The sequence below is a fragment of the Babesia bigemina genome (genome assembly GCF_000981445.1).
Source record: "Babesia bigemina genome assembly Bbig001, chromosome : IV".
Classification (NCBI taxonomy): Eukaryota; Apicomplexa; class Aconoidasida; order Piroplasmida; family Babesiidae; genus Babesia; species Babesia bigemina.
The window spans coordinates 144,069-161,010 of NC_027219.1; the positions used below are offsets into that span (position 1 = coordinate 144,069).

At 46.5% G+C, this 16,942-nt stretch overlaps 9 protein-coding genes across 9 annotated transcripts; 3 read left to right on the forward strand and 6 right to left on the reverse strand.

Moving 5' to 3' along the window:
- Positions 1-452: 452 nt before the first annotated feature.
- BBBOND_0400540 (GTPase activator protein, putative) lies at positions 453-2,118 on the forward strand (the record flags this gene model as incomplete). The annotated part of the gene is made up of 7 exons (XM_012914294.1): positions 453-524; positions 560-675; positions 912-1,055; positions 1,094-1,154; positions 1,194-1,509; positions 1,548-1,638; positions 1,674-2,118. 7 exons carry the CDS (start codon positions 453-455, stop codon positions 2,116-2,118), a joined length of 1,245 nt encoding a protein of 414 aa, XP_012769748.1.
- Positions 2,119-2,159: 41 nt separating this feature from the next.
- Positions 2,160-2,539, reverse strand: BBBOND_0400550 (hypothetical protein; the record flags this gene model as incomplete). Its single annotated transcript, XM_012914295.1, has 2 exons — positions 2,160-2,210; positions 2,252-2,539. 2 exons carry the CDS (start codon positions 2,537-2,539, stop codon positions 2,160-2,162), a joined length of 339 nt encoding a protein of 112 aa, XP_012769749.1.
- Positions 2,540-2,592: 53 nt separating this feature from the next.
- On the reverse strand, positions 2,593-3,983 carry BBBOND_0400560 (S1/P1 nuclease, putative; the record flags this gene model as incomplete). Its single annotated transcript, XM_012914296.1, has 5 exons — positions 2,593-2,733; positions 2,771-2,850; positions 2,886-3,332; positions 3,425-3,844; positions 3,881-3,983. 5 exons carry the CDS (start codon positions 3,981-3,983, stop codon positions 2,593-2,595), a joined length of 1,191 nt encoding a protein of 396 aa, XP_012769750.1.
- A 253-nt stretch (positions 3,984-4,236) lies between these two features.
- BBBOND_0400570 (hypothetical protein, conserved) lies at positions 4,237-5,188 on the reverse strand (the record flags this gene model as incomplete). The annotated part of the gene is made up of 3 exons (XM_012914297.1): positions 4,237-4,946; positions 4,981-5,086; positions 5,126-5,188. The coding sequence occupies 3 exons, from the start codon at positions 5,186-5,188 to the stop codon at positions 4,237-4,239; spliced, it is 879 nt and encodes a 292-aa protein (XP_012769751.1).
- Positions 5,189-6,153: 965 nt separating this feature from the next.
- BBBOND_0400580 (hypothetical protein, conserved) lies at positions 6,154-7,614 on the forward strand (the record flags this gene model as incomplete). Its single annotated transcript, XM_012914298.1, has 1 exon — positions 6,154-7,614. One exon carries the CDS (start codon positions 6,154-6,156, stop codon positions 7,612-7,614), a length of 1,461 nt encoding a protein of 486 aa, XP_012769752.1.
- A 202-nt stretch (positions 7,615-7,816) lies between these two features.
- On the reverse strand, positions 7,817-8,498 carry BBBOND_0400590 (pre-mRNA splicing factor, putative; the record flags this gene model as incomplete). Its single annotated transcript, XM_012914299.1, has 3 exons — positions 7,817-8,016; positions 8,052-8,143; positions 8,179-8,498. 3 exons carry the CDS (start codon positions 8,496-8,498, stop codon positions 7,817-7,819), a joined length of 612 nt encoding a protein of 203 aa, XP_012769753.1.
- Positions 8,499-9,250: 752 nt separating this feature from the next.
- Positions 9,251-12,118, reverse strand: BBBOND_0400600 (hypothetical protein; the record flags this gene model as incomplete). The annotated part of the gene is made up of 1 exon (XM_012914300.1): positions 9,251-12,118. The coding sequence occupies one exon, from the start codon at positions 12,116-12,118 to the stop codon at positions 9,251-9,253; it is 2,868 nt and encodes a 955-aa protein (XP_012769754.1).
- Positions 12,119-13,155: 1,037 nt separating this feature from the next.
- Positions 13,156-14,568, forward strand: BBBOND_0400610 (-Telomerase Cajal body protein 1; the record flags this gene model as incomplete). Its single annotated transcript, XM_012914301.1, has 6 exons — positions 13,156-13,324; positions 13,375-13,532; positions 13,568-13,771; positions 13,890-14,087; positions 14,124-14,292; positions 14,330-14,568. 6 exons carry the CDS (start codon positions 13,156-13,158, stop codon positions 14,566-14,568), a joined length of 1,137 nt encoding a protein of 378 aa, XP_012769755.1.
- A 206-nt stretch (positions 14,569-14,774) lies between these two features.
- On the reverse strand, positions 14,775-16,395 carry BBBOND_0400620 (hypothetical protein; the record flags this gene model as incomplete). The annotated part of the gene is made up of 6 exons (XM_012914302.1): positions 14,775-15,050; positions 15,147-15,320; positions 15,359-15,556; positions 15,595-15,743; positions 15,817-15,936; positions 15,972-16,395. 6 exons carry the CDS (start codon positions 16,393-16,395, stop codon positions 14,775-14,777), a joined length of 1,341 nt encoding a protein of 446 aa, XP_012769756.1.
- Positions 16,396-16,942: the final 547 nt, after the last annotated feature.

The window sequence follows — 16,942 nt, forward strand, 5'->3', positions numbered from 1 at the left end:
TTAAAATCTTAAGCTTATGGGTGGCATTATTGCGTAATTCGTGATCGATATCGTGGGTTAAAATGTGTTGCAGCGCGATATGCAGTCTCTAATCAGGACGCAGAACTGAATCGATGTGTCAACCCCTTGGGCGATTTACCACATGGTAACAGTTTAAGAACGGTTTTTGTGTTCGGTGTATGCCTGCCTGCGTCGTATCGTTACACCCTCCACGGGTTAGGTGGCATCTAACAGGTACATTATTTAGCGCATATCATTTTACATTTTGATGCACTATTATGAAGACACACGTGTATTATATATTTTAATTTGTGGAAGTGTATGACAGGGTTAGTAATGAGGGGTTAAAGAACGTTGGTATTGTCGTTAACCTCGAGTTGACCTCGAATCCTCGGTTGGCGATGCCGTGAATTTCGCTATTCATCAGTAACTGACGACAACAATTATCGGGAATGGACCAACATGCGCTGTGCGAGCAAGGCAGCGCGTCGTCGACCAAGCGTGACTTCGTCAACGAACTGCTGGTATGTATACGGTACGGCCGTGTAATGGTTCGCAGAGCATCGGAGAGCCCTTTAGCCAGCTGCGGGAGGAAAAATGGATATCCATGAAAAACCGTGGCCTTGCCGCGTTCGCCAAGGCGCACTGGAACACGTTTGTGCGCCGCACGAACAGGTAGGATACTTTTTCATTGGTTATGGAATCTCGCATTCATTTCGGCGCGTGGCGTTGTATTTCGTATGGCGGTCACGCATTATAATAACGATTTTCGTCCGGATTTAAGTATTTTTTATATGCCGCATTTTCTGGGTCGGCGGTGAGGAATGTTCCACAGAGAAATGAAATTGTGTTTCCACAGCTATAATGCAGCATTTCCGATCATCAATGCAGTTTTTAATATGTTTTTGCAGAGGCATCCCCCAAAAGTACAGATGGGACAGCTGGAAGGTGGCTCTTAGATTCGACGTCTACGCTGGTACACTTGCTCCGAAGTACGAAACATTTGCGAACACGACAAATGAGTATACTTCCATCATACAAATTGACGTGCCTAGGTATGTGTGTCTTCGACTTTCTGATAATGGCAATCCAGAACATTTCCGGAGCTAAAGGTCTTCGATGTTGAGGCACAGCAACAGCTTTCCCGCATCCTGGTGCGTTGCAACATTGCCCTTATATTAACATCACTATAGCATGCATATGCAAACTACAGCCCTGAGGTCGGCTATTGTCAGGGAATGAACTTCGTTGCCGGTGAGTCAACCTCCTATTCTCGCAAGCTACTGTCTGTCCCGTGGTTGTGCACTTTACCATCGGAATCTGTTTCAAACACGTGTGAAATATATGACGATTACGAGGGCAATTATCATTTAACTACAGGTTTACTTCTCCTTGTTAGCGGTTTCAATGAGGTCGAGTCCTACGTGGCTTTCGTTGGACTCATGCGAGAATTTGGTTTGGCCGAGTTCTATATGCCATCGTTTCCGCTTATACAGAAGTATATACAGGGTAATTGTTGTTTGCCACATTATATTAACGCATCGTAGCTTTCGAAGCTTTGACGGACGACATGTGGCCGGACTTGCACAGGCACTTCCAACAAGAGGAGATTTCTGTCGCGGTTTTCTTGCACCAGTGGTAAGGTGATCATACTGGCTGTGCACGCTTTGCAGGTTCCTCACGATGTTTGTCATCATCTTGCCGCTGAGGACCGTCGTCGCACTCTGGGACTACATGTTGTACAATGGTCTCTCAAGTGTTTTGGCGGTTTCTCTCGGGCTTCAATACCTGTTGGCCCCGCAAATGAAACAGCTGAAGTTCGAAGGCATCATGAGCTTCCTGAAGAACATCAAGGACGCTGACAGCAAGGACGACATCCGAGTCGGGCGCATAATTGTCAATCAGGCATACCGGATCACCACAACACGAGGTTGTCTGGACAGTTTTATTTTGGCGCAACAGGCCATATCGCTAACCAACCTGCCGTCGTTCGAGGCGGTTGGTAGCGGTGACGCGACTAAACGTACGGCTTCATCCGCCGGCAGGAGCAAACCCAACCCGCTAGCAGCGATTGTATCCCAGCTTGGTCTATCGGAGTCTCCGAGGGATGAAATGTGACCGATGTATCAGTGAAATATATGCCCAAGTTTCAACCAAGTCTACTCATCACTAGAATCATAGCGTTCAATGATTTCGATCGTATCTCCCTCCTGCGCATATAAATGTATTTGCTATCGATATTGGAGCGTACCGTTGTATGCCCGTGCTCTGGCTCCGCTGTTTGATTTTTTTGGGAAGGCGGTGCCTTCTCCTTGGCGGCAGAGACGCGGAGTTCCAGCATCCTTTTCACCGATAGCGGCGCACGCTTGACGTAGTACCCGGCTCCAAGATACTGCATTACTGGCCCGCTTTCGGCGATGCATATGGCGAAGGCGCCGTTTACCTGCGTGATGGCTTCTACCTCAGTCGTTGTAAGCACTCGCTGCAAGGCAGACAGCGTATCCTCGACACTGCCATGCTCTTCTTCTGGTATTTGCATCATCTAGGTACATAGCGTGTGATTTAAAATATAATTGTGCGTATGTGTGAGCGTTAATCCTCGTGAAGGTCGAGGTGAGGCGTGTACTTCTTCTTGCGGCGGTCCTTCCAGCCCTGAAGCGCCTGGTCGACGTGTGTTTTGATGTTTCTCTTGTACATGGACTTGAAGAGCAGGAAGAGAACGTACGCTCCGGCCTGCCGAGGAATGTGCTCTTTTATTCGCTACACCTACCGCGCATATTCCGCAGAACGCCACGATGGCAGCCCCAAACCAGATGTCGTCCATGCTCCACCTGTCATTGGGGTTTTTCTCTGCGCCGATTGATAGATTCACTACTAGACCTCACCTATAAGCAGCCCAGTCTTTTCGCAGTATGCGATTTCCCTGTGAGAGAGGATGTAGTTCATCACAATAGCGATACGGGCGCCCGCAAGGACGATCTGGAACCTGACAAGGAGTCCTAGCCTTTCCATCAACGAATCAGAGAGGATAATCCTGTTGGGATCGTCCTTATAGTCGTTCCTGTTGATGATCATTGCGCAATTAAGGTTGGCCGTCTCTGTGGCCCAAATTTCGAAGTTGTCCCAGGTGTTGCGGTTGAATGACTCCTGCTCGACCTTGTATCGCGAACCCAGTATCTCAACGTTAGTCCAGGAACCGTACCACGAGTCCTCGTTCTTTTGTATGTAGTGTGGCATGAAAATGAGTGAGATGAACTCCTCAAGCGTGGGCTGCGCGTGCCCTACCTTCTCCATAGAAAGGGACTCCCACATGGGATAGGCCGAAACGTCAACTGAAATGCGTATGACAGCAACACAGAATCAGGCATATACATATTTGCAACTTTCGTAGCCACTTTGGCTGCGGGTCATCCGGCGGACATACCTTTTTTCTTGCCGACGCTGTACGGCTCGTCCAAATCTAGGTTGAAGGGGTAGTGCATGTCAGCCAAAAGGACCATGAGGTACTTCAGGGCGTCTGCCGGTGTGAATGTGACATTTTTCGGGTAGCGGAATTGCGGCAGCTCAAACTTGGTTGGGTTGGGAGTTATGCTGTAGCCGCTTTTCATCAGGTAGGCAAAGAAGTATTTCGATCCTTCGATCAGACACATTCCATCTGGGCATGTTGAATCGAATGTGACGCAGGTGTTGTCCTTCTGCGGCTGCTTGTGCAGCCTGGCGGACTCCGGTATGCGCTTTATGACCTCTCCTGCCCACCACGTGTAGTCAACGAGGTCGTGACCCCTAAGGATGACTTTGAGACGCCTCAAGCGCTCCATGGTAATTGCGCTCATAGCCGTGGACTCTGTAACTGGTTACGGCAGTAGACAACCTAACTCACCAATAGCCTCCCTGCAGAGGTCATTCCAGGCTAGTGCGCGCTGTATCCACAAAAGATACAGCCCAAAAAGCGATAATACGGGCGCGAGAATGAATTTCGCCATTTTGAGTGCCGTCTGTGTCCACTTCCTCAAGCAGTTGTGTCACGCTAACGAGTTCGTCGTATTGGCACAGGCGAACACCGCCCACAGCACATACAACTGTTGCCAATTTAATAATAGCGGGATGTGTATGTTCCCAAGCAACACCGGCCAGCAGTCCGTGCTTTGCCGTGGCCACACACTTCGCGAGGGGGAAGGGCAGTGCAACTACATGTATACAACTACGAGGCTTTGATTTATATTGAGCAATACACGTTCATTGGGATTCATAGGTGTGGCAGCATATGGATGCGCCAGTCCGCTTCACAGCGGGTTGTTCGGCATTAGTTTTCGCCATAAGTCCATAGATGATCTTGTTGGTGGTGGCTTCCGCCGACTTGTTGGCGATTTGCGTGACAGTCATGTCGTTGTTGACGATCACTGGCCCATTGTAGCTGTGTCCCAGGGGCACGGTGTCAAACAGCGAGCTGGAAGTCTTGTGAATTGTGCTTTGGGGGTTAATGGTGGTGAGGCTGGACGCCGTTTGTCGCTGCGAGTAGTAGTAGACGGGTCCCCCGCTAGTGCCAACGGTCCTCCTCTCTAGCCAGCTGGCGCCATTCTGTGAAGGCGTGATGTAGGCACCCTCCATCTGCGCGTACACCGGATTGTCACCGTGCTGCCATACCATGACAGACGACCTAGTTGAATCCTTGTATTCCTTCACCACCTTTTTGATGTCCTTGAATATCTGATACACTCGAACCTTGTGCCCAGGCAGCCACGTGGTGTTGTTGTAAGCTTGGATCTCATCCAGCACGTCGGTGGTGAGGCATGTTAGGGAGTCCACCTGCATGCTGTCACATATATCGCATTTGCAACTAACGCTGTCGAAACCCGCATTGATGAAGTGCTGTGCGATACAGGATGTCGAGTTGTTGCGCTTGAAAAGTTCGCGTACATGCTGTTTCGCTTCGTCGAGGTTTTTGTCTGTATCTGTTGTAATCGCGAAAACCAAACATACCCATAAGCCAGGTCTTCGAGAAATTGGGAATGTGGCGAGGATAGTAAGTGCATAGAATGTCGACAATGAAGAAAACGACGTTGCGCGGCTTATGCTCTCCTATTTTCTGCCAACCGCTTTGACAGTGTGCATTAAATCAACCTACACGAGCCAAGTATACCAGCAGCTTGTCCGCCTTCTCCTGGGTCGCTGAAACGAGGCGCGCCATCGTGACAAATGTTCACGAGGATATTTGACGACCAAACGGTGAACAAGGATGGGTGTGTGCTGCCGAGGGCAGCGGTGTACCTACACACCAAAGCGTCGGATACAACACGCCGATATTTTATCCTTGCGCATTAAAATATGCTATTTGTCGCTCACAACGTACTTTGTGAAACCGCGAACTGGCAGCGTAGCGGCACGCGTCGTGATGCTATCGTGGCAGTTAAGTGCCTACAGGTGCGTCACGTTCTACCACAGTAGACAGGCGTCAAAACTCGCTTTTCGCAGCGGATCATAACGGCGTGTCCGTTATAATGCACAACAGTCGGTGCAGAAGTCACCGAAGAAGACATTTATCAGTGTATGGTTTTTGCGTCTTTTCTTAATTTACACTGTAACTCAAGTACTTTAAATAAGCCTTTTTATAATAGCGCGGGCTTCAGTACAGGTATTTAGTAACACATTGGGCAATATGATGAGATTTGTGGCTTGTCCGTACCGCAGTGGCATCGATGCACTTGCGCTTTGGTGAGAGCGCACATACGAATCGCTTGTCGTGAGCTTGCACGAACACAACGCAATGTTGCACGTTGTATAATTTAATATACTATACTGATCATCGCCGGACAGTTTTCCCACATTGTTGTGTTATACTTGTGCCTGTCTATATCCGGGCTGTGTTGAGGAAAATTGCCGCTGTCTTGTGCAGTATACGTGATAGCTGATCATTCTTAACGCGGTGTGTTTAATGACTCTGTCTGTGATCCATCTTCATCCGACAGTGTCTAAGTCGGACTAGCGAACTTGCTGGCTATTATTTTTGTCATAGTGGTACAACGAGCAGTGAATTCGCGTCATTGGTGAACAAGTGGTTATATTTGTGGCACTTAGTTTGTCCGTATGGATTTTTTCAGCTTTTAACCCGTGGGTGTCGACAGCGCGGACACCTCTTCCGGAGACGAGGTTGCGATGAATACGGCTAAGACATTGCGCACATCGAACTTTAAGGAAAGAAAAAAGCGTAACCATGACGGAAGCGCGACTTCTGCCGTCGCTGGCATCCTTTTGGGAGGCCTTCGCAAACACAAGATAGGCTTGGGAGACGACTCCTCCGGCGCGCTTTGCGATCCTCTTCTGAAGAACGGTAACAAGCGTGTCGTCATCAAGGCTGGGTCCATTAAGAACGATTGGTTGGGGCTATGGAAAGCGCCGCTCCGCAATCCCTTCAACATGTACGGTACCGTTCCATCGCAAATTATGTTAAGGGACAAGAGAAAGACCTTTTCGTTTCCACCACTTACGGATGGTTCAGGAGAGTCTACGGATGCCGTGGACATTCGCGAATGTATTGACTCAATCAAGATATCTTCCGTCGCGGGTGAAGATGCAGTTGCTGGTGTCTGCAAGGACGTTGCGGATCGGCTACCGGTGACAGGCTCTCTTGATGTCAACCGCATAAGTACGATATTATCTGAACCAAAGAGCTCACGATCTAGCGTCACTGCTTCTACTGCAAGGAGCACGATAGACAGTTTCCGCTACTCTGACTCGTTTGACGACCTGGTGCCGGAGGGTTCAGCTGGACCATCTTCGTCGTCGCATTTAGAGGTACTGCTGAATAATCTCTACATCACCACTGGAAACGGGTTCCTTTCTGGATCTTTACCAGAAAATCCATGGAAGAATAAAAATCAAGTGGATGCGGACTTTATCGCAGTGTCATTGGCACGCAGGCGACATTCGAATCCTGCCCTGCTTCTCTTCCACGACTTGGAAGCGATTGTGTCGGCACCGTCACGGTTTTGCAGATGTGGCTTTCCCCATTTGCCTCATCACTCTGTGGCTTGTAGCCTGTGCACCGGTGCAACTTCGGATCGATTTGGCAGCGTGTCGGCAAACAGCATATCGCACGGGACGACCAGCCCACGTTTGAGCTCACCGGCTCTGCGAAACAATCAGTCGCATGATGCGAGGGCATCGAACCACAAAATACCATCCGAGGAAGAGATGCTGCTATGGAGCGCATCTACCGACTCTGCGCGTGCAACAATCCGTAGGGCGGGTGTCATCCAGCGCCCTGTGAAGTTTGACGTGAATGACGATTTCATGGTGACAGATGCGGATGATTATGCCGCCCTACAGACGCGCTTTGGCCGAATCATTTATTCTCCAAAATTCAAGGACCAGCATTACATGTACCGCTTTGTTGTACTAACTAAAGAGGCACAGGAAGCGGTGGAGGCGCTAAGTCGCACATTGCCAAATAACGGAAAACTGCCATGTTCGTACATTCCATCCATGGGGGGGAAACGTTTCTTGACGGAGTTCGAGATAGTTAGACAGCTTGGCATCCAGATGTCACCCGGTTGGGAGCACTTCATGTACTTCAAGAACACACAGAAAGAGCTTGTGCTCAGGAAACGGCTCTGAACCTAGCGGCAATATGACAAAGTACATTTACTTCTTTTAAAAAGTCTTTACACAATAGCTTGTCCTTTCGAGCATCGCTGTGATTTAGGTTGACTGACTCTTTACACAGACCTCTGTAACAGTTGGTGCATTAGCCCTGTTCAGAGAGCGCGTATTTAGAGGGTGTTGGATCCGCACTGATCATGTAGTCATTATTGCTCCACTACTTGGCCCCGCCCATGACTGGTAGCTCTGGAACGAAGTCATCCTCGTCGCTGTCATCGATCAATGAAACCTTTGGCGCTAACAAATTTGCATCTTCGAGCACCATTCGCTTAGGCAGTGGCGGTAAATCAACGTCCAGATAAGAGGAAAGTCTGAGGCAGTCGTCCACAAATTCGTCCATGTGCTTGAGCTCGTAACCTGCGTATCGTTTCGTCATTTCGTCGGCAACGTACTTCCATCGTTTAATCTGAAACGCAATTTACGGTAGTCGCTGTATATTGGCTCGAGGGTCTCGTACACTTTTACCGAGCTGCCCACTAGGCGCCTAAAATGCATTACAAGTGGTTGCTTGGAGCCTACATATAATAAATGCCTAGGGCGCGGAGATACTTGAATTCCGTGTTACGTATATACTCCTCAATAATATCAAGATCAGGCTGTATTTGCAAAAGTTTAAGCACCAAACATATGAAGGGAGATGGCTGCCTGTTTCCACCGAAAGTTCCGCCAACGTATTGCAGTTCTATCGCCTTGTCAATAATGGATTCCGCTGTCAGTCCAAAACAACTCTCTTTCCAATACATGCAATTGTAGACTTTGTCTCGCATAATTTTACTGAAAAGGAATTGCGGATTCGTTCCGTGGACGAGATGCGCTGTCGGATCCGTGCGGTTCGCCATTTCACAGAGGTCTTACGTACTCACATTATACTTTCAATGAAAATTTTGTTATAGCGTTGCGATATGACAGACAAACAATTAGGTTACTCTTAAAAATAGAGAACGATATTCTGTAAAATATAATGTAGCCTTCTACTACAGAGGATAATTTAACGCTACAATTTTAGATTCCATCCCAGACACACATATTCAATGAGTAGAAAGGGTCACTTTTATATCTGCTTGGCAATGGTTCATTATGAAGACAGAAGTAAGAACACTTCGACGCTTCGTAGTCAATTGTTCGCCTCGTAAGTGAAACAAGCAGGCCGATTTACACACAAAACAAATATATATTTCTGGAACACATAGAATCGTAAATCTTTGTCATTGGACAAAACAATAAAATCTATTTGTTGATGTCGTTAGCACTACGCGACTACTGAGACAAAATGATTATTCTTCATCTCCATGTAGTTATACGTTCTAGGAGTTCGATCGTGCAACCGATTAGAATTTTACTCGAATTAGACGTTAAAATCCTATACCCGTATGCGATTGTCTACAAACATCCTTACAAGGATGCAATGCAACGTTAACAAACGGTTGTCCAGTATGTATCAATTGCGTATAAAGCATATGATTAGAATTTGAACCATCTATAGTAACTTATGTGTAGACGCTTCATGATTATATACCAAAAATTTAATTGAGGTGTATTGAATGTTCCATTCGTAACTTGGGTGCACTTTGACGGAATTTTTTGCGATGTATCAGTTAAATTGGACTTTAATGGTTGACACAACAACCCCGGTGATGGTTTCACAGTTACATACATAAGTATAAAGTTTCTTTTCCCTCTTCAAATGATCCTTTACAAAAAATACATTCCTTCTCTCGAAGAGATGAAAATGCGTACTGCGATACACACGCAACCTGTTAAACACCTTTTTCAGCAAACGTGCTTGTGGACCTTTCCTTAAGACCAGTTGGCAGTCTGGCGGATCCGTCCTATAGGGCAGAGGGCAGTAGAACCCTGCCACTTTCGCTGTTTTGAGATTTACAACGCAGCCAATTGTCTTGCCCGAGTCATCGGTCAGCGGTACCGTATCTGGCCTGAATAAGCCGTCAGATTCGCTAGGTATGCCACAGCCTTGGACGTATGGGTCGGTGGTTGGCACGTGTACCTTAGCGATCTCCCAGATAACCATGGAGCGTTCCTCCATTTCAGGCGATTCTCCGGCATGTTGTCTTTTCGTCTCATCCCATCTGTCTTGCTCTAATGATATGGGCGGCGAAATCGACCCGCATACGTAGTGTAGAGTGACATCAGTACGGCCATATCTTGAAATCACAATGGATCCCAACGGATAGCGAATAGTGAGATCAGAGCGATCAATCAAATCACTTTCGTGGTCGACATTATAGCCAATGCTGAAACCACCTTTAGAAATCATGACCGTATTAAGGTCAGCAGTTGTGAGTGTATATTCATCACCTGTCTTAACCAAATTGACAAACTCGTTGCTGTCGTTATAAGGAAACCAGGTGGCATAAGACTTCGATACATCCTCATCTTGGCGCAGCATAACGGTATCGTTGTCGAAATGATCACCTTGCAGGTTGGAATCAACCGGAGATTTGAAAGGCACCACGTCACCCGGTAGTGGTACACTCTGGAAATTCGTCATCCCCTTGGGTGGTGTGCACAAAAGGCCGTTGAGCGTACCTGCTGATACTCGCAATACTTTCTGCTCATTGTAAACGTCCGACACAGGTATTACAATTTTATCGTGCCTGAGCATACCGCCCACGTCATAAGACTTGATTCGTGGAACCATGATCATTGACTTAATATCCGGTGACTGTCCCTTCATGGTGTATTTCTGTGGAATCTGGTTGAATGTCACCCTCCATGTCTCTACTCCGTCGTCATTAATGCAGCTGCAGTGAAGACTGAAGGGGTTGGTGAAGGATTCTTCGACCTTGAAGTCACGGAGGTTGTCAATGTTTCTGTATGAGTAAGACCTCATCCCACGCGGAAGAGGAATCACTGCGGTTCTGTTGGCATTGAAGGTCAACGATGCGCAATTCTTCGGAACCATATGTTCGCCAGAATTACACTGGATACGCGCGGTGTCGGCCATGTCAGTGAAATACTGGCTTACTCTCGCCGGATTATTCAACGCGTCTGCTGCTGCATCCCCAGCGTAGCTTTCATTCGGTGACCCATAAGCAATTGTAACCTTGATTGTGGATGTCACACTCGTGTGGTCGCTACCACCCTTGTGCAGACACCGGAAATAGAAGGACGCCGGATCTCTGTCAGCGGGCTCTGCCTCCGACACCTTATGCTGTATGTACACCACTCCGTCGGAGAGCAAAGCGCTATCGACTTCAACAACCTTAGGGTCCACGACAGAAATGAGTGGTACTGTGCCGTATACAAGCGTGTTCTCACCTGCCGTGCGAGTCAGCGCCTCTACGTCTGGTTTCGCCGGCATGAAGGTGGAGATGGGTCCGCTGACATTGTCGCCCCCTAGCAGAGCCTCTCTAACTTCGGAGGATAGTTCGTTCGCAGTAACCGGGAAGAGGATTTCTAGAGAACTGCCAGGGTAGAGCACAACGTCGCACCAGTCGCCGGCAATGGGCCTCGACAGGTGTTGCGTCAGCTTCGCGCTGAGGTCGCAGACGTGCCGCTCCTTGCTCGTGATTTCGATGACCGCAGTTACTGTGTTTGTCGCCTTGTCGATGCATCGGCAGCGCCCAGAGAAGGGCGACGTAATGCTGGAACGGTCGTAACGCATCGCAAGCATAGTGCCGCCTTCATATCCGCTGGAGCTCACGTCCACCTTGAACGGCATCCTACTCAACATATCATTGTTGCCATAGTACAGCGAGAATGGGCAGTTGGCGGGTTCTATCCTGCCTTTGCAGTAGAAGCCCACGTCGGGGGTCTCCATCACGTCCACGACGCACGATGTCCCAGTCGACACCTTACCCCACCCATCCAGCAGGAATGGCGCGCTCATGCTTCCACATCCCGTGTACGCACGTGGAACGCTGCTCAGTGACACGCGCACTATACCCAACATTGGCGAACCCTTCTTACTGTACTTGCATCTACTTCTCTCTTCTTCATTCAGCGACGCAGATGACAAGCACGCGCCAAGACCCTTGTGCACACCGTCTGCATTATCAGCTGGCGCACAGTGCACATCGAAGCTCTCCACGTCATAACGTACAATGTCTGAGCTTAGGCCCTGGTTGAGTAACATCCTCGTCATCCCGAATTGCTGTCTCAGCTTAGGCTGGTTATCGGCTGACTCAAATCGCACCACATCGTTTATGTTCACTTTCTGGTATACTCCGTCTATGGTCGCGTAGACGTAAATATCTCCACTCGGAATGCTCTCGCTTCTGTTGGGAAGTAAGTCGTAACTGTACTCACCCTTTGCCCTGGGGCATATAATCTCGAGCGCGTTATGTTTGGATAGATAGACTAAATGGACGAGTATCTTGCCGTTTTCTGGTATTTCGTGGTTCAGGAAGTTTATAATTCTATTATTTTTTGTCACCGGTAAATTGGCGCCTACTGCCACAACAAAATGGGCTACCACAAGGATCAATATCCGCATCATCGTGAATTTATTAATGCAAATACATGACCTGTAGCTTGATTCTGCAGCTAGAGCCAACTATCCAGCGATGAACTTTCTTTGAGCGACGAAGCTTTTATAAAAATCACAAATAATGGGTCTTTTGTATATAACAACGGAGTATTAACGAATTAGAAACTCTGAATAGGAGGGACAAACTTAATTTTATCAACTGACATTTCAAACTTTAGCTTAGTTAAATATGCAATAGCGTAGAACAGAAAACTCACGTTGCGTTCCTTAATTCATGAACCAGAAGCGATTCAATAGCTCTGTTTTGGAATAACACGAGGCATTTGCTTAATTAAGACGATTAACTTGATAACCTTTAGGTCTACTGCATTATCTCACAGACGCGGTTCAGGGAGTGAAATTTCATGGGCCTTGCGAAGCGTTGATTTGTTTCAAACAGCGAAGAAATTCAAAGGAGGCGACCTATGTTTGACCGTGTAACATAAACAAAGGCGCATTAAAAGCTAGTAAATCCACGAACGTAGCGGCAGTTGGCAGTGTTGCAACTCACGCCATAGGCCTAATTGACGTCTGCAAAACTTTTCATGCAATCTCCAGGCCCATCGATGAGTTAGGCAGATTCGTCACGTCGCCACGCCTTTTGGAATCACGCATATTCTTCAAACGTTGGAATCACGGCACACTACAACTTACACATACCTTCTTCTTAATGACAACGGCCCAATTAGGACGCGCCGCAGCAACAGCGAACGCAGTTGCGCGTGAGAAACATGATTTTTTAATCTAAAATAAGGTACTTTCTTTTTAATTTTGTTGTAAACTGTTATGTTCCGACAGTACCTTTGCAGCGGCGCTTATAGGATTAGTCTCATCTATGGATTGTGTTGTATAATCATTTAGATATCATTCTCTTTAATTGCGTATCGTTCACCAAAACAATTTCAATGGCATAATATAGCTTTAATTATTAGTAGGTTATCGCCTCAACCGGATGCACAAAAATCATTTTATTAGAAGAATGTCTTTTTAAGTAACACTGAATACAAATGCATTTGTCTCTATGTTGTAACACTTTGTTGAATCCTGCTGTAATTGGCGATTCAAATGAGGACGCGTATGTGAAGTCTGCGCAATTTAGCCCCGACGGTGCTGTTTTTCTCGCCATATTCAACGATTCGCGGTTATCAATATATCATACACCGGAAGTCGATCATAGTTAAGTTTCTATTACATTTAGTCGTATGTGATAACAGATCTCATCAGAGGGGAGGACAAAAATATTCCCGACTATGCCCCTGCTACTGTTTCATCAATGTTAGAATTGCGCTGTAACGATGACATCAGAGGCGCGTGCTTTTTTCCAAATTTTAATTACGCAGTTCCGGACTCATGCTGTTTGCTGATTGCCTCACGAGGAAACCCCGTAAGACGCAATTGAATATTTCGGACCAATTTCAGGTGCATCTCCATGACACGCAAACAGGGAAACGACATTTCACGTATAAACCTATCAGTCGGCAAGAGGAGTTGGTGGAAACATATTCACTAGATTTTCATCCGCTTGGCAAATATTTCATTGCTGGCAGTCGAGGAACAATTCATATTTTTGACATCGAATCACCAGGCAGCGATATTGAGGCAAGTGAAACACCCACACAGGGTGTTATAGATTGCGATGTTACATAACCTCTGTAAACTGATGGTCCACTGGTGACGGCACGTTGGGTGACATGCATGGGCATATTGGATAATCGTCACGCATATTCTCACCCTGCATCAGGTCCGCAAGATTTATGCAAAAATAGGAGGAACCTTTGGCATTGTTTCATCCATATCTCATAATCCACACGCTTATAACGTATACGCGTGCGGTGATTATAATTCGTTAATTGGTGTATTCGACCACAACATATCGCGACACGAAAGTCTCACCAAACCATTCACTGACAGTGAACGACAGATGGGACCTATTACCCATGTATGTTTACCTGATCTTCATTTCGGCATTTTGCAGTTACGGTGGTTAAATGAGCACATATTGCTAGAAGGAGGTCGTACCGACGCCTACGTGCGTGCTTTTGACATTCGTGGAACAAGTAACGCACCCATCATGCGTTGTAAAAGGACAGTAGTGAATAATCAAAAGGTTACATTCGATATCAAAGATGGTGCTCTCGTATCAGGTATGTCATCATGCCATCAGTAAATGGGTTTTACCAGGCACATCCAACGGGGACGTCGTAGCTTATGAAACAGCAACTGCGGAATGTCAAATGGTCACTAAGATATCAGCAAACCCGGTTACCAGCGCGCAGTTCCATCCAACCTTGCCCTTGTTACTGACTGCGAGCGGGACCAGGACATTCCAGTCATACAAGGGCGATATCGATAGCGATACCGACACTATTTCTGATTCTACGGTTAAGTTGTGGTTCGTTTCCACAGATTCACAAACATAGAAAGCGTAAAGGTGGTCAAGTAAAACACAGCATAATTCAATGTACAACTTTACTGAATTGTGTGAAACAAAGGAAACGCTTCCGCGCCTGAATGCGTGTTCAAGCGTTTTATTGACTGATTCGCATGATGTAGATGTTTGATGTATAACTAACTGCGATGCTAATTAGTGAACGGTTGATGTTTGTGCAACCAGATAGGTTTATGGTCAGGTTGCTTCCTTCGCTGTTTGCTGATAACCAACAGATCGCGTGAACGCACGACTTGACTGTTTCCCACGTCCTCGAATTAACCACATAATTTGTGCTTCATGAAGCGCGGCAAGGGACTTCATCTCTCCAACTAATGCGTGCACGCGACTTTCTTCGTCGGAATTCTGCAGCTTGTTCAAATGCGTATCCAGTAACGATCCGATCGTAGACACGCGTTGCGATACAATCTCACTGACGGAATTCAACAAACTACTGATGCGCCTGAACGTTGCCTGATCTAAAGGGCGGTAGTAGCTGCTCGGTAGTATTGTGCTGTGGGCACCCGATGAGAGCTAATACACTGTTAAGATTCCAGCAGACAAACTAACCAAAGTGTGGAACTGTTTGAAATGAATCAATGTTTGTTGAACTTGTTCACAAAGCTGAAATAATGGGTCTATCTTCTTGACGAAAGACGTCACGCTCTCTATATCAGTGGAAATGGCATTGGCACGCATTAGCATTTTTTCGCAGAGTTGCAACGCCCTACTGGCCTCAGATCTCTGTGTAAGATGTTTTTTCTGTTAAAAGGCAAACATACCACCAGAGGATCGAAGTAGTACGAGAACGCAAACCATCTGTTTGTGTATCTTGTCGCAGCATTGAAATACTTGAAGACTTGTTGCATGTCAGACTTTAAGTTCTGAACCTTCTGTTCCATATCTACCTTCCACAACTTGAATGCGAAGTCAGACTCCATAGTATCTAGGAGCTTTTGACTACTGGCCATCAAGGCATCCTGAAGATAATTTCACATTTGAATATCAAGAGACGTACCCGTTTAGCTAACACAAATTTCTCGACGAGTTCATCCGAATTCATACACAAGTTGAGAGATAAATTCTGATCAACGTCCTTCATCATGGAAAAGATAAACGGTAGGATAATATTCCTACACAAACTGTTGTATGCTTCATCGTGCACAGCTGCGCATAGTTGAACGTTTTCAACGTATTAACCTACGGTGTATGTAGCTATTGCAATATCCCTGATAGCCACCGTCTATGCAATATTTCGGATGTTGAAAGGCTTTTCCGATGCTCTGGCAGTGGTTGTAGCTATCAGCCATAGACTTGCAATCATCCAGCTCGTTGTTCTTGAAGGAAATTTGCACCCCATCTGAAGGCGTCTATTACTCTAACATGCAAACATACCCCGTTGTAAAACAAAGCTCAGTTTGCAAAACACTAGCGGGTCAGTAATAGTCAGGGTTTCATAGTTGATCCCCGAGCAGTTGCATTCACTCAGATCAGAATCAGTCTCCTGCATACATGAATTCAATATGGATACAAACTTCGACTTGATATGTTCACAGTTGGGCACTGTTTTGCTGGGAGAGTATTTGGTTTCGCAGAGCACAGGTGCAACCTTCTTGTAGCAATAGTGGTCCCCTCGTCCTGCCGACGCCAACACATCTTCTCCCAAGAATGTGTAGTCTTTACACTTGTCAATGTCGACGAGATCCAGAAGCTGTCGTTTGCTAAGAAGCGTTATGGAATATACCACGTTGCGGCATATGGCATCGACGGTTGAAGATTCAGAACGAAGGACATTTGATTGGACACCATTCGTGAGCATTAAAAGCCATAAAACTGGTACGAAGCACATAATGCTGCACAAGTAATCATTTCGCATGATTGTATACGACATGGGTGTGTAGACCTGTGATTGATGTCGCTAAGAACGACATCAAAATCGAAGTTTTGCTTCCGAACATACTAATACACTACACATACAGATTATTGCGTAGATGAAAGTATTAATACACACTGACATTAAGTATAAATCGGATTCAGAGTAAATCGAACCACATACAAGTAATGCTCCGCCTAGACAGAGTCCGTTGGTAACACACATATATGCGTAAATTCTTCTAATAACTCATTGTGAAATAATTTAAACAAATCACGCAACACATATTTACATCTGCGTTTAAATTATACCTGAAAACATATGACCGAACAAAATGAAGAATTCGACGTTAATTATATGCCGCTGTTGAGTATGCAATAGCAATAGTGTGATTAACTTGTATGTGTGTGAAATTGAATGCCGCCGTCATCACGAGGAGCGCTCTGCCGAGAATGAGAGGTGTGATGGGTACGGTACGTCAGCGTGCATAAGT